General features: G+C 35.1%; 1 protein-coding gene across 1 annotated transcript in view; it reads left to right on the top strand.

Moving 5' to 3' along the window:
- Positions 1 to 13,289, top strand: part of LOC100949794 (low-density lipoprotein receptor-related protein 1B-like) — a gene marked incomplete at its 3' end in the record, with an annotated part of 1,553,965 nt that overhangs the window by 923,857 nt on the left and 616,819 nt on the right. The window contains exon 7 of the mRNA XM_003793025.1: positions 640 to 802. Coding sequence (XP_003793073.1) covers positions 640 to 802 — 163 coding nt within the window. The remainder of the gene's footprint in view (positions 1 to 639; positions 803 to 13,289) is intronic.

The raw sequence follows: 13,289 nt of genomic DNA, 5'->3' as shown, positions 1-13,289 counted from the left end.
GTGCTATTGGGCAGCACTCTACTAGTATATTAATCACTCATTGAACAGCTCTCTTTTTAAAATGTTCAAGTATGCCATTAAAAAAAAGCTGTCAGTAAATCCCTTTTGCTTTACTTCCCAGTTTTATGTACTTTTTTAAACAAATGAATCTAACAAATTTCTTTTTCTACCTTCTCCACTTCTTCCTTTTTTTTTTTTTTTTAACAAGAGAGAATTTGGAAACAAGAGTTTGCTTTAAGTTCACACAAAGTATTTATTCCTCTCATTACTAAGATAGATTTTTAGCTGTTCCATTGCATTAGTTATGTCCATTGGGTTGCATGAACTATTCTAGACAAATGCAGAGTAAGAGAACAATTAGACTGTAAATGCCTATATTTTAAGATTTAGAAACTGTTCCTTCATTTCTTATCCTCAGTCTTTAGATAGCAAGGAGAAAAATACCGAGAGGTAGTCATTATTTTATGTAATAATCAAATCACTTGTTTTGGCAAAGATTTTCTTTTGAAGCTTGTTACATGAAAACGCCTAAACTTTTGAAATGTCCTCTGTGATGGTTTGGACAGATTCATATATTCTTTCACTTAGGATTCTAGGTCTGCGCCTATGATTCAATGATTCTGTGTATGTATTTTTCAGATGTGCAACAAATGGCGATTGACTGGCTCACCAGAAATCTCTATTTTGTGGACCATGTCAGTGATCGGATCTTTGTTTGTAATTACAACGGGTCTATATGTGTCACCCTGATTGATCTGGAGCTTCATAATCCTAAGGCGATAGCGGTAGATCCAATAGCAGGGTAAGAAATTCTTTTTTATAATGTTTGGTCTGAAAAAGTTTGCATTTAAAAAGTCAGAGTCTGACAGGAGCTGTGGAAAGTAAAACTTCAGACTCCAAACTTTTTAAAATAATGTCTGTTGATTTTTCCCTTTTTTATAGGGAAAAAACAGCTATAACTTACCATACAAAAGTGGGGAACAGTGTTTCTTACATATTAATATTATAGGCCTCAGCCTGAGCCAAAAATAATCCTTTGTTTTCCCAAGGATTGCTTCATGGTCAACAGAGAAGGGCATAAAGACCATTTTACATGAAAAGAGAAGAGACTTTCTAATTCTGTGGGGAACATGGCTCTTACCCACCTAAACTTCACTGAAAAATCACTGACATAAGGCATATTGATTAATGAGATAAAAGATATGAATTTATTTTACATGTATATAAATATTACATATAAAATGTTTATATATAAAATTACATTTGTATGTAAATATTTATAAGTGGCAGCCTTCAGAATGAAAACTCAACTCCCACCAAAGTCTAAAAGTTTATATAACTTTCTGATAAAATGGATTATGAGAGGGAAGAAAAGAGGAATTCCATAATGGCAAATAAATGATTAGTAGGAAGGATGAATGGATGGGAAACAAAGATTAACTGGTAAATATTTTTTTTAGAATGATTATGAGAGACAAGACATTATTTTGGTAAAGTGTCTATTCCTAGCATTATAGGAGGGAAAGAAAACAAAAGTTTTCCTAGCTAAGTCTGCATCTTGGGTAGATAAAGAAATGAACTTCTTGGGAGAGCCAGTGGTGGGGATGGGAGGGTCAGAGAGCCTTTGAGGCTTCTCCGGTCAGTATAGCATAGCAAAATGCTATATTTTGTGGTAATGGTATTTGAGTCCTAACTATTACCAAAACCTCAGCACTTGCACCTGAGTCTGCATCAGAAGAATGAGTGTAAGTGGTTTAATGAGGAGGAAGGAGAAGTTTATTAATTTTCCAGCAAATGAGGAGGCTGTTAGACTCCCATCTCAAAGTACCAGCAGCATGCTTCTGAGCAGATATACAGAGCTTTTAAAAGGTATGGTTTTGATTAATCCCTCCTATTCTGGGCTACAACTATCTGTGACCTTCTGACTTCCACCTGGATTCATCCATCTCCTGTGGCACAAAGAACAAAGGGCACTTCTCTACGCCTCCTGACCACCAGCTTCCGGCAGCAACGTAGGTTTTAGTTCTCAGAAAGGGTAAGGAATTTTTGAAGAATTGGAAAACATTTTTACCCTTTTTTCAGGCCATTTTCTCAATTATACAACGATACCTGCCAGTGGTAATTATAGCTGGCAAACTTTAAAATGCTACTTAAAAGATATACTCTTAACATGCTTTTATCAAGGGGGCTTGATATATGTTCCAAGGTACTAGTAAAATGTTTAAAGATATCTTTGTTAGTTCATACTCTAGTTTTTCATTCCAGTAAGTATCAATATTTAAACCCAGTATTATTATGAAGTTAGTGAATTTCTCATCAGCATTTATCTTCATATTTTTTTTTTTTAATTTTCCAATTTTGCAAACCACCTTATTGGTTAAATAGAGATCTTATCTGACCTTCTTTTAGCTAATAGTTCATCAATCTTTTAGTGTTTCACAGTTTATCAAAATATAATCATTAACTGTTTAAATTCCCATCAACTTTCCTTGTATGATTAGAAAATCAATACAGTAATTATAGTCTTATATTGTACAAACATGGTAGCATTATATCCTATAAATTTAGTTCTTTCATCAGTCAGTGTTAGGTAAGGATACTCTTAAATTAATGGCATAATGTACTACTTTAATTGGAGGAGCTATTACTTTTTAAGATATAAATTGTAGCAAAGATTTGAAAACTGAAATGTTATCCTTGTTACTGTTTTCATTGTTCTCGAGGCAGTTCAGGCTGAAATTTCTGATGTAGCATATCCTAAACTGCCATAAGCCTCCATTCAATAAATGGGAAAATATTTACTGAAGAAACAGCTGTCATCCATATGTGGACTTTTGTCACTCTTAAAGTCTGATTGAATATTAAGATGCATCATCACAATGGTTCTGATTTTGACAAGAACAGCTTGCACGTAAGAACTTTGCTAGGAAGGCTGTATAATATAATTCTTGAATGTAGCTCTATTTGTATTTGCAGCAGATGGTTACTTGACTCAATCTGTCGGCAGTGATGCTTCAAAAGACATTAGAAAAAGAAGTTGTATTTAAACTGATTTGTTTGGGTTGTTGGATAAGGGTAGTAGGAAAGAATTGGAAATTTACAAATGTGCTAACAACATTCTTTTGGCATCCTGCTTAGAAATATATTTGCTTGCATGGTTTTCCCTGGATGTGCTAACTGAATTTCAAATTAGCTTTTAGATAGTCTTGTGTGTCAAAAATGTCGAGGTGAAACTGTGTGTCTCTCCTCTCTTTCTGCTATCCTTACCCTTCTCCATCCTTTAAAACTAAGTTCCAGAGATCCTTTTCAAATAAGGCTGCCAATCTGAAATATAATATGTGTGAACACCGTCTCTCTTTCTAAACAACAATATAATATTTTATGTTCTCAGGCTTTCTATTTCCCCCTGTCATTATATGAAAGAACCGTATTTTGTCATTTTTGTCAAAGGAATTAGGAGCAGAAACCCCACATTGTTTGCACTTATTCGCAGCTGGAATCCTTTGGGTCTAGTAACTGTTTAAATGTAATTTTGTCATGTATCATTTATCACAATATGTTCTTGGGAGTTTTTTGTTTGAGTTTTGGTCTGTCTCCGTTGCGTAGTTTTTCATCATGAATCGTAGCTATCAGAGAAGCCAAAGCTCTGCTCTTTTATAAACAAGGCCCTGTTTGCCATAGCTCACTTTCAGATATGGTCACTTTTCTCCTAATATCAAAATTTGGCTCAGATTAATGTGAAGCTATTTAGGAAAGGAACAGTGGACTTTTCCCTTAACTTCTTTCTATATTTGGACCTATTCTAGAGTAATTTGGATTGTTTGGGCTAGAATAACTCCATATGAGCTACTAAGGGGAAATATTCCAACACTAAAATTTCTCCCAGATTTTCCTAATTAAACAGGATGACATGTCTTTGGCCCTGTGTGTTAAACTTCTATTCAGAAATCATCAAAATGTATTTATAATCTGACCTAACTCTTAGAGCTTGATCTCCACAGGTTTGGAAATAGGGAGAAAATTGCCTTAGCTCCCAAAAGACTGGGTTATAAAAAGTATCTTTTCTCAAGCTCCTATTCCCTTTTATTTATGGCTTATTGCAGAAATATTATTTTTTAAGCCAGAGTCTCACTTTATTCAGAAATATTATTTAAAACTTTTTGCTTTCTTTTTTATTTCTCCATGACTTGAGTATAGATTGCTAGTTTTCTTTGAACTCTCATCATGACTTGAACCAGACTCATATCTTAATTTTCCAAGAAGAGATTTTTAGCCAACTTTGTTTGTATTTTTTAGATTAATTTTTAAATATTTATTGATTTATTAATCAGACAATTTTTGTACTGTTTCCTCTAGAGGTTTTCTTCTTCCTTTCAAGTTTTTAGCAATATTTTCTTCCAAGAGTTTCTTGAAAAATTTCTATGGAGTCACTAGAGTTGGAAAGTAACACAGAGATCATAGTCCAACCAACATCAAAAGCAGAATTTCTGTTATATGGTTATTAGGGTGCTGTTTGAACACTGGTTAAGAGCGTGATGCGGGAGTTGGTTTCCCTGAGATCAAATCCTGGTCCCACCAGCTACTTTGGATGCTCTTTTGCCTTTGTTTCTTCATCAAAATGTGAATTGTGATAGTCCTACCTTGCTATTGAGGGGATTATATAAGGTGAAACATGTAAAGCACTTTAACACATTTTGAATAAGAGAATATATGAAATTCCTACTTCATGTCACCTCAAGGATTATTATTAATATTTTGAACACTTATGCTACCATTATGAACAGAATAATGTGATCAAGAAGCCTATCACATCAAAGATGACCTTTTCATATTAAGTCCCACTTTCTTTATGCTACGAACCCTGCTAAAAAGGTTTATTTCATGTAGACTAAATCTATTATATAATGAGATATTGAGAAACAGGAGAGGAAATGAAGGGGAAAAAGAGGGCTAGCTAGAAATAAAGATGAATTACATATATGAAGTTTGAGGGGGTAAAGTAGAGAACAACTGTGTTTTGTGGAGATATAAGAGAAGAAAGATCTTTTTGCTCACTTATTTGCTAGGATTGTGGCTAAGGCACCTATAATAAAAGACAGATAAACAAGAGGAAAAATATACAAACATATTTATTTTTAATTTTACATGACACAAGAACTTTCAAAAATAAAGATACAAAAACACTCCCAGAGAAATCTATGTATTTTTCTGCTAATTTTCACAAAGTGAATAGTTGTGGAAAAGTATGATTAGACAAAAGGGAATATGATTAATAGTAATAAATGAAGGGGAACTTAGCAAGGCCTGTTTGTTCAAATTCTTCTTTGTGTTCCTATATCTTCAGAGATAAGGACATTCCTTTCCTTGGGGTATAGGTTTGGAAACTCTCACTTGACGGTCTTATGATCCATATCAGAGAAAGATCAGAAAACTCTTTCATGGTCTGCTTGAGGGGTAAATAAGGTCAGAGCATGACCCACATACCTGAGCTGTTTCATCAAATACCAAGTTACCATATTTTGGAATAGCATAGCCTAAACTCCATCAGGGACTACAGTAACAGAGGAAACACTATTTAAAGACTTGATGTTGTGCAAGATATATTTAGATTACCTTCAAGGTCTTTCTGAACACAAGGGTAGAGAATAACATTCCGTAATATTTGCTGAAATGCATGTTTGAACATGACATTGCTTCAGTACTAAAGCACGGAGCATCTAGGTCTAATGAATGCTGTAGGAGTGGGAGTGAAGCTAGCCTACAATTTTACTTTTGAAGTTTGACCTTCACCTTCCTTTTAAAGTAAAACCATTACACTAGACTTGAGACAAGAGTTAATTTCACCATGAATGTGAAACTGTTGCAGAAATATTGAGAGAGGATTGATTAATCTTAAACAAGGTTATTATTAGAAAAACAGAGTAAAGGAAAATAAATATTTTGGTGAAGGTATCACAGCTGGAGTTAAAATATCTATGAAAACTGTATTTGGGGGGGCTTGGGATACCATATATAAAACCCTAGTTTGCTAGAACTATGTTAGATGGCTAAACTGAGGAAGAAGAGTATCTCCTATGTTCAATGAAGCAGCAGAAATGAAATATTTCCCAAGTATATCATATACCTTTTCTCTATGTAGGACAGACTTTTTGACTTGCAGAAAGTGACTGGCACAGTGATTTATGGAATTTATTTGAGAATGTGTGACCCCATGTCATTATGAGGTAGAAGTGTATTGTCTTTGTTCTCTACAAGACCAGGTCATCCCCAGGAGACAGGAGAAGGAAGCTTGTGTTGCAGAAGTTAAATTCACACTAGAGTGATTGATAGTGTTTAATAGTTAAAAACACCTTCCTGGCTCAGTGCCTGTAGCTCTGTGAGTAGAGAGCTACTCACTACATACACCAAGGCTGGCGGGTGCGACCCTGGCCCCGGGCCAGCTAAACAACAATGACAACTGCAACAGAAAAATAGCCAGGTGTGTGGGGAACCTGTAGTCCCAGCTACTTGGGAGGGTGAGGCAAGAGAATTGCTTAAGCCCAAGAGTTTGAGGTTGCTGTGAGTTGTGATACCATGGTACTCTACCCAGGGTGATAGCTTGAGACTCTGTCTCAAAAAAAATTAAAAAACTCTTCCTATTACCAATCTGGATCCTGACTGTTGAAACTAATTGTGGCTGAGAAATTAAAGGTAGACTCAAAGTTAGCAGCCATCAGGGAGCAGGAGTGACTAATGAAGTTCTAGTCTGAGATATGATGTGAAAGTGGGAAGCTACCAAATGCAGCAGTTTTGCCTCTGCACATGAAAGAGGTTTACAACAGGGAGATCTTCAGGATAGATAGTGGGATTCTCACTTCTGTGGGTGGCTCCCAGGGCCAGCCCAGGTTTCTAACTGAGGGCTCCACTCACTAATTCCCTTGCAATGGACGTAAGTAGTATTGTTACAGACCTTTGGCTATCAACCCCCTCAGACTACATTACAGGAAAACTAAACCTTGAGATTGCCCCACCTCCCTACTCCCAACTGCTACCTATGGATTTTGAGGATTGACATAATCCTAAAATTATAATGGATTTGAACCATTATCTAAACGTATGACCATATTCACTCTTTCTCCCCATAGATGTATTGGTTTTGCATGGTGTGTTCATCTGCTGTTCATGGCTTTCCTAATCCTTTGAAATTCTTGTTTACATTTTGATGGCAAATTCTGAGTCCTGCCTTTTTAAAGAAAAATGACTCCCTATGCACACTTACAAGCAAACAAAAAAAAAGAAAAGAAAAAAAAATGATTTCCTAGCCTCCTTAACTACTTCAATAAGACTCAGGTTTCCACAATCAGATGAACCTCCCCATTTGTCCAAGCAGAAGTATCTTTCTTGAAAACAGATATAAACCTAATCTCCCTCAGAATCTTCTTTCATAGGAGAAAATTCAGAGAAAAATGGAGACTTTTGATAGCTCCAAATAATAATTCTCCATATTCATTATTTTATATATGACAGATTCTTTTCAGTAATTGAATTTTTGTTAAGATGCAACCTCTTTCCAAATTCTTCTCCAAATATTTCTTTAAGTGGAGGTTCATGTATGGGGTTACCTTTAACTTCTGTCTCCTTTGGTTACAAATGATTTTCCTGTTGTTACACTGTAATTAGTCTGGGAGTGCAGCAAGAGGTCTTGAAGCAATCTACCTGCAGTAAAGGCAGTTCCGGAAACTTAATCTAAACTCATCATTCAACTCTCATGGAGTTCTTTCACTCATATTATTCATAAAGTCAACACAGGGTAAAACATTCCACATTTCTACCTGTTCTCTGCTTTCTTTCTCTGTTTCTTTCTTTTTTACTCAATAAATTTTCAATGTCTATTATCTCTAAATTATTGAGTTCATTATTTTATTTATAATAACTATACTCAGTGTCTTCCCAGCCTTCTAATCAACACCATCACTTTCCCAGAATTCCCATTGATTAATGTCATCTACTCAAATAGATCAAGAAACAGAAAAACAACTACATATAGATTACCTGATGGAGGGATATATTATTTCACTTAAAAATATAGAGTTAGGACAATGGTTAGTTAAGTAGTTTAACAATATCATAAAGGGCCTGGCTCCTTTTATCTACCTCTGTGCTCATTAAAATGTCAACCAAAGTTCAAGGGATCCCATCAGAAAAAATGATACTCAGTTAAAACTTGTGCTATTTCTCTCTTAGGTCTAGAGGAGTTATCAAAGCAGATGTTCCCTCCTGTTTTCTTGGTCAGGACTGTGGTGCATATCCACCAAAATGAGACACCTGCATTCGGTTTGACGAATTCTCCCCTTAGCAGATGAGAAACGGAGGGACATGGGAATGAAACTGAAACTGGCTACCATGAAAGAAAAATCAGTTATGAACTCACAGCATCTGGTACAACCACGATCCTAGTCCTCATCCTGTGCTGCTCTAGCGCTTCTTTTCCTCTCCGGCCCTGCAAGCTCTTTCATCATTTAACTAAACCTATCTGGAATGTGGACAAATACATCTTGCTCCAATCCTCATTCTAGGCTATCCCCTCCACTTTCTTTTCTTTTCTTCCTCCATTTCCTTTTAGCCAAGATCATTTAAACTCCTGAGTAATATTTTTCTTACCTCTTTTCAAGGCAAATTATAATAAGTTTTTTTTTTTTACCTTTTTTAGATTTTTTTCTGTAACAGTTTATACAATTCTAATAATTGGCTGGGGTGGGAGAACTTTAGATAACACCCTTAGCATCCCTAATTTAATTCTTAAAGACAGTTTATGAAACTGAGGGTCGTTTTGGTAGTTTTTATTCTATAGATTCTCTAATACTTTTTCAAGGCATATGAACATTTCTAAACCACTGGTGTAATATTAAGTAAATTATTATTTCACTTACTCTCTGCCAAAGAATAGCTTATATACTGGTAGAACCTGTGCCAATAGTAGAAAAGAATAATTATTGTTAGAATTTTTCATAGTTGTTTCCTACTTGGAATTCTATGAAAACAAGAAGTAGACATGAGTCACTAATGCTGCTTTTGAAAGTACTGTATTTGGAGCAGCGTAGCTCTGTGGGAAGGGCTCCAGCCACATACCCCGAGGCTGATGGGTTGGAGCCCAACCAGGCCAGCTAAAAAACAATGACAACTGCAACAACAACAACAAAAAAAACAGCTGGGGGTTGTGGCAGGCGCCTATGGTCCCAGATGCTTGGAAGGCTGAGAAAAAGAATCATTTAAGCCAAAGAATTTGAGGTTGCTGTGAGCTGTGATGCCACAACCCTCTACTAAGGGCGACATGGTGACTTGGTCTCAAAAAAAAAAGTACTGTCTTTGAACAGCATTCCTATGTCACTCAGGTATGATGATGGCATAAAAAATGAATGATATAATCTATTCTTTCATGGAGCCTAGAGTATAACAGACTTTTACATGAAATACCAAATATTAAAATGAGAAATGCAGTTATTTACAAAAAATGAAAACATTTCAAACAACGAACAAAATACCAAGAGGTGATTTATTTGATGCTACTGAGGTAAATAATGGGTTAGCCACAAATTTTATTTTCAAGAACTAAGAGAATCTTAGTTTTTAAGCACCATAAAGAAAGGACAAAAATTAAAAACAATGAAATAAGTGTTCGTCAAAATTCCATGAGTGCGTTATCACTTTTTAATATATAGCATAAATTCAGTATTTTACTGGAATCATATTCAACCAAAGAAGAAAAAATGAAAACCAACATTCAGCATTTATATTGTTATGTTTCTTCTGCTTGACCGCTGAGTCTTGCAGGATATTGAACCAAAATTGATATTTTTCCCTTTAGCCAGACTCTTAGTGGTTTGACTTAAAGAAACTGGCCTCGCTTTAGGGTCAAGGTAGATGATTTCAAATGTAAGATGGTTTTTTCAATATTTTTTTTTTTTTTTAGTCATACAAAAGAGTAAGGCAAATGTTAAAGGTATTGGTCTTCTTCTGGCTTTAGGAAGATAATTGTCTTTACAAGCAATTGGGGTAAAAGTCATGCATAGATAAACCATTAACTATACATAAATTATCCCAGTATCATCTTGAAACAACTTAGTGCCGCCTGTTAAAAATAAAAATAAGAATTTTTTTTTTTAACTTTGTCATAACGATTGAATGCAACATGGAAACATTATGTGGGTCATTATGAAAGTTTTGAGATACACACACACCAAAACAAAACAAAACAAAAAAACAAAACAAAAAAAACAAACATAAAATCCACACAGGAGGAAACAAATGAAGCCCTCTCAGCAACACCAATAAGCTGAGCAAGTTGACACTTGCCCAGGCGAATCAAAAAGGATGCTGTCAACTGTGTTGCTTGGAAGTGAATGAAATATTGGACCTAACACAGTGTGTCTCAAAACTTTTGCAGCGACCAGCATATCATCAACCAAATTATTTAGTAAATCTTTGTATTTACTCCCTAAATCTGTCTTAGTGGAGCATAAAATGAGATTTAAAAGCAACATAAAAAGAGAATATTCTTGCCTTCCAGAGGCCTCCTTTCTAATCCAAAATGGAATGTAGAATTGGGAACCTAATTAATTTAAATGCAATTAAGTACTTAATTTAACTCATAAATTCAATCACAGACCTATCTAAAGTGTTTCAAACTTTATAATGATCATAAAATTCCAAATTGATAAGGTGTTGGGTTAACTTTTTAATAAGGGCAAAAACTTTTAAGATTATTTGTTGTGTTATAAATTTAATTCATTAAAAATTTCAGATGCATACCCAGAAACTTAATTTACTTATTGAGGAAACTGATTGCATAAAACAAGTATAATTTTCAGACAGTACACACTAAGCTTTGAATGAATATCAACAGAACCATCTCCTTATTAAAAGAGTATTTATTAGGATAATGATAGTTACCTTTATAAACTCCAAAATTGTGACAGCACAATACAATTATATTTAAGACTCATCTGTAACTCTAGGAGGGTGTTATAGGTTTATGATCAGCTTTCCTTTTGGTTGTTATTTAAGGATCAAGTTTCCTCTTTCATCTTATAATCTTAGACCTTCATGGGGCCTTGAAATACTCTGCTCCCAACTGGCAGAAAGGGGAAAATTAGTGAATATTTATGGACATAGCTGCGAGGGGATCAGGAAAATCCAGCACCTGGTTGGGCAATTACTTACTAATGGCACCAACATACTACAGAAGGGAGAGCATGCATTTTCAATGAGCAGTTGGCTATTCTACAGGAATACTTTCCTCTGCCTACAAAATATACACATATATATTTTTCCCCAGTATGTATAATGCATTCCCCATAGAATGCATTACATTTAGGTGAGGGTACAGGGTCTCCTGGAGATTTATGGTCCTTTCCATCATGGACTTTTATGGTTCCGTTGGTTCAGCGATCTATGAACCAAAAAACAAGATACACTCAGCCATTAACACCTATACATGCTAGACAAAATCGTGGTCCTATATAAAATAGCACTTGGTATAAAATAACAATATCAAAAAACTCCTATATAAAAAAAATGAATACTTGGGAGGCTCACAAACCACTGGGTCTAGAGCCAGGTCCAGATCCAGTGCATTGGTCAGAGCAAAGCGAGTAAGGTAGAGACCTCCTGCTCTGGGGGTTGAGAAGTCACTTCCTGGACTCACTCTTTTCTCTGCCGGGTTTCCCCTTGTCCGTTGCTCCATACTTAGGCTTCCAACAAGAGGCTCTTCCTCACCTGTTGTGCTCTGCACTGCCCTGAAGTTGGTCCCTGGGGGGCTCTATATGTTTCAGTATCTGTTTCTTGCCTTTTCAGCTTCTTTTAAGATCTGAAAAGGCAAAAGATTTAGCAAGCTAGACTCATGCCTTTTGATGTATAAATTTGACTGAAAATTAGTGGCATTTTTATTTATTTGCTTCTCATTCCCTCTGAACACCAATAGTAACCTTCCAAGTTATATTCTAGAAATTATTAGCAAGCTTGATTTATTTCTTTGCATCTCACCTTCTTAGCTTTCTCTTTTAATTTACTGGTGGTTACTTTGAGGCCGTCCAAAACAATGTTTCAGTGTGAAATAAATGCCTTTTGTCTGAAGGCTAAATCTCTTTATTTAATTGATAAGTTGCAATTGCCTTTTGTTGCTTAAAGCAATTTTCAATATTTTCTCTCACTGTTCAGATTCTAGAAGCAGTTGACTTTACCACACCTGGCAGTCGTCAACTTCAGACTTACTCTGTTCTTTTATTTTTTACTCTCAATTAGCCAATTCTTCCTTACATTGATTTATTTTGGATTATAATATCTGGCCACAGTAATTAGTAGTAACTAACTCAACTATTAATATTATACTTTCTAGCTTTCCTCTTTGAAACTATATGCTCAATAAGCATTTCTTTTTCCTTCCAAGATACTACAAAAGAGATATATACATACATAGATTTTACTGAATGTTTCTAACACTAAGTATTTCCAGCTGCAATGATAGTTACCCTGATGCCTATTACTTTACTACTAAGCCAATATAACATATTTTCAGTTTTTATAAATGTAGCACTGAACTTGTAGTAACAACTACTCAGTGGAGTGGCACGAGAGAGGTTTTGTTTGTTTGTTTGTCAAATTAGAACCCAATGCATATGTTCCTAGTTACCAGGCAGTTTTTTTCTACATCGTGATTGAGAGATACAGGTTTCTTTCCTCCTGTGCCTCTTATATCCTTTCTGATTTCAAAATTGTCTTATTTTGATCACAGGTAAAAAGGGCACATCTTTTTTTTTATTAGTCCACTTCAGTGAAGTTTATGCCTCAGTTCTGCTCCATTCCAGCAATGACCTTTAGTCTTTGGTCATATCTGGAGGCAAGGGACTAGAAAATATATTTTCTAGTTTGAAAGTAGCCAACCACTCCACATTTTGGAAAGGTAGGGGACAACATTAGTTTCTGACTGACAGACGACTGTACTATAACCACTATGTAATTCTTAATTTTTGCTTTCTGGCAAGTAATAAATTAAATGAAGATCAGGTTCACTTAGCCTGTCAAAGCCTTTATTTGAAAAGGTAAAGTATTGCAAATTGAGTGGGGTTATCTTTTTTCAAATCCACTGGATGCTCAAAAGTCAGGTTTCTCATTTTAACTTGAGTCATTTTCATTGGATTCATCTTTCCTCTTGAGATAGTCAAGAATTCAAATCACCTATTAAAAGTTTACTTTGAAAACGAATAATCAGAGAAACAAATAAATTATGCGCTACCCAAACAGGAAAATAATAG

The sequence above is a fragment of the Otolemur garnettii genome, unplaced genomic scaffold (assembly GCF_000181295.1).
Source record: "Otolemur garnettii isolate 467f Iridium unplaced genomic scaffold, OtoGar3 scaffold00064, whole genome shotgun sequence".
In the NCBI taxonomy this organism is placed as follows: Eukaryota; Metazoa; Chordata; class Mammalia; order Primates; family Galagidae; genus Otolemur; species Otolemur garnettii.
This window is presented reverse-complemented; position numbering and strand designations above follow the sequence as displayed.